This window comes from Penaeus chinensis, chromosome 22 (assembly GCF_019202785.1).
Source record: "Penaeus chinensis breed Huanghai No. 1 chromosome 22, ASM1920278v2, whole genome shotgun sequence".
Taxonomy (NCBI): Eukaryota; Metazoa; Arthropoda; class Malacostraca; order Decapoda; family Penaeidae; genus Penaeus; species Penaeus chinensis.
This window is the reverse complement of record NC_061840.1, coordinates 28,505,152-28,508,012: the sequence shown is the minus strand read 5'-3', so window position 1 is coordinate 28,508,012 and position 2,861 is coordinate 28,505,152. Positions and strand designations below refer to the sequence as shown.

Below are 2,861 nucleotides of genomic sequence, written 5' to 3'. Positions count from 1 at the left end.
GAGCGTGTCTCCAGTTGTGGTATTTCACAGGCCTGTAGTTCTTCTTTACACTCAACAGCCAACGACATATCACCTGCAATGTTTATGTCGGGGTTACACACGTGTGGCGGCTCGCTGATAAGGGGGTTGGTGGAAAAGGGGAGAGGGAGAGAGAGGGAGAGAGAGAGAGGGAGAGAGAGAGGGAGAGGGAGGGAGAGAGAGAGAGAGAGAGAGAGAGAGAGAGAGAGAGAGAGAGAGAGAGAGAGAGAGAGAGAGAGAGAGAGAGAGGAGAGAGAAAGAGAGAGAGAGAGAGAGAAAGAGAGAGAGAGAGGGACGGAAAGAGAGAGAGAGAGAGAGAGAGCGAGAGCGAGAGCGAGACCGAGAGCGAGAGCGAGAGAGAGCGAGAGAGAGCGAGAGAAAGAGATGAAGAGCAGAGAGGGACAGAGAGAGAGAGAGAAAGAGAGAAAGAGAAATAGATACACAGATAAATAAAGATAAATACATGGACAGACAAATAAGTAGATAGATAGACAGACAGATAGAGAGAGAGAGAGAGAGCGAGAAAGAGAGAGAACTAAGCAAATAGATAGACCAACAGTATATTCAAACCAAGATATGAGACTGAACGGGAATTTTACAGTCGCATTCATCTGTCGAAATGACAATTCCAGGAAATGGGATATCTGAGCAACGTCAATGGGAAAATATGAGGGACTTTACTAGACTGATATTCATAACGGAAGGTTTTACGATAAAGTCTACGGGATAAAAGACCACAGATTCAACCAAAATAGGCGGGAGAGGAAAGAAGAAAGTTGTTTAGGTTATTAAAGAAGAAGATTCATAACTATTTAGCTAGTCCCTAAATTTGCTTTTTTTTTATAGCATGTTAATTATAGACTGCCCCATGAAAATAACTTTACCATTTCAAGTAATCAAATAACTTGCAATGAAAATTCACAATCCGTTGAAAATTAAGACCAAACATGACAAAGAAACTACGAAGAAGAATGAAAAAAAAACGCAATAAACATTGGAGAAGAAGAGGAAGAACACGAAGAAAAATTTATAAAAAGCGGAATAAACATTTAAGAATAATAGTAATAATAATAAAAAAACACGAAGAAGAATGAAAACAAAAACGGAATAAACATATAAAAAACACAAAGAAGAATAAAAACAAAAACGGAATAAACATATAAAAAAAAAACACGAAGAAGAATGAAAAAAAAATATAAGAAGAAAGAAAAAAATAAGGACAAAAGTCAAAAAAAAAGAAAAAAACGAAAAGAAAAGAAAAAAAAAAACGAAAAGAAAAAGGAAGCCAGCCAAAGCATCAGAAAAAGACGAAACGCCGAAGTCCTCCTCCACTGACCTCGTACGAGATGTGGAACGTGTTGAGCAGATCGAGGTCAACGAACATCCTGATGGCACATTTCAGAGTCTCGTCGTCGGTCAAAAAGGTATCGCAGAAATCAAAGCTGGAATAAAGGTCAGGGCATTAACTTCTGGTGGAAAAAAAAACGAACTTTCTCTATTTCGCTCTAATTTTCTACCTCTCACTAGCTCTCCCTCTCTCTCTCGTTCTCTCTCTTTCTCTCTCTCTTCCTCACTCTCCCTTTTCCATTCTCTCTATCTCTGTATATATATATATATATATATATATATATATATATATATACACACACACACACACACACACACACATATATACATTTATATATATAATATATGAAGCACACACGCACAACTAATATTGAAAACAACCTCACAGAAAGCTAAAACCCAGGCGCCCGGAGCACAACGGCAACCGGAAGCCTACAAAGGAAAGATTCCACCTACTTATAGAGATCAAAGTCCGCTGCCGAAGGGATCTCCACCGTCCGGAGTTTGTCGGTGTCCTCCTGCGAGGCCGTGGCGTGGTAGCTGAGGCATTCCAGCGCCACCTGCTGCCGCGCCATCAGACGACCTGAGGGGCGTGGCGAGGCGTCAGGGGGGAGTTTGGTGTGTGTTGGTGAAGGTGGTTATGGTGTTCGATCCTTTTTATTCGTTTTATTTCTTTATCTATATTTCTTTATGATTCTTTTTTCGTAAGAGGGAGGAATAATTTCATCGGTAATGATCACGGTATATACAACTCTTGAGATGATTAAAACTGATATGGAATTGCATTTTTTTTTCATGGTTATTTGATGACGAGAATAAACGCCTCACGATCTTTTTTTCGTCAATATTATGAACAGGATTAAACACTTTATAACTTTTTATTCAGATATATACTTTTATAATGATTTTTTTCAGTATCATTTCTTGTTAGGGTGTATTTCACTGGGATAAACAATATTTGCCATTTTCACAGAGGATTAGAATATGTTTTGTGAAATGTGATCAAGGTATATGATTGACTATCAAATCACATTGTCATATGTTACGTAAGCTTAATCGGATTAATAATTATGTGAACATTGACCTGACTAGGAAATTAATATAAATAAATAGATGAACAAGGGACCAGATTTAATAAACAAATAGTCTTATTTAGTTATATATATTCTACGTAAATATGAGTCTATTGCGTTATGCAGAAAGGAAAAAATAGACAAAATATTGATGCCATTTACATGTTCATACTTGTTCACAATTTACATGTTCGTTCTTGTTCTTGTTATACAGATAAATATTAATACAAAATCACGTATATTCTTATATAGGATCACGTGTATTTCCATTCTTAGTTACATAAAGAAATAAAATATAAAGATAATTATACTTATATTTTGTTGCCAATATTGTTATGTAAAGAAATATGAAGCCAACAATAACTTCACTTTATTAGATAAAAGAAACTTTAAACATGACTAAATTGCACTTGTGAGTTAGTC

The 2,861-nt window shown here is 36.6% G+C and overlaps 1 protein-coding gene across 1 annotated transcript in view; it reads right to left on the bottom strand.

Moving 5' to 3' along the window:
* The window catches only part of LOC125037111 (cGMP-specific 3',5'-cyclic phosphodiesterase-like), a 38,885-nt gene extending 36,628 nt beyond the window's left edge, over positions 1-2,257 (bottom strand). Inside the window, exons 1-3 of the mRNA XM_047630119.1 lie at positions 1,822-2,257; positions 1,355-1,460; positions 1-73 (exon numbers count right to left, since the gene is read on the bottom strand). The exon at positions 1-73 is cut by the window's left edge and continues 71 nt beyond it. Coding sequence (XP_047486075.1) covers positions 1-73; positions 1,355-1,460; positions 1,822-1,940 — 298 coding nt within the window. The 5' untranslated portion in view covers positions 1,941-2,257. The remainder of the gene's footprint in view (positions 74-1,354; positions 1,461-1,821) is intronic.
* Positions 2,258-2,861: the final 604 nt, after the last annotated feature.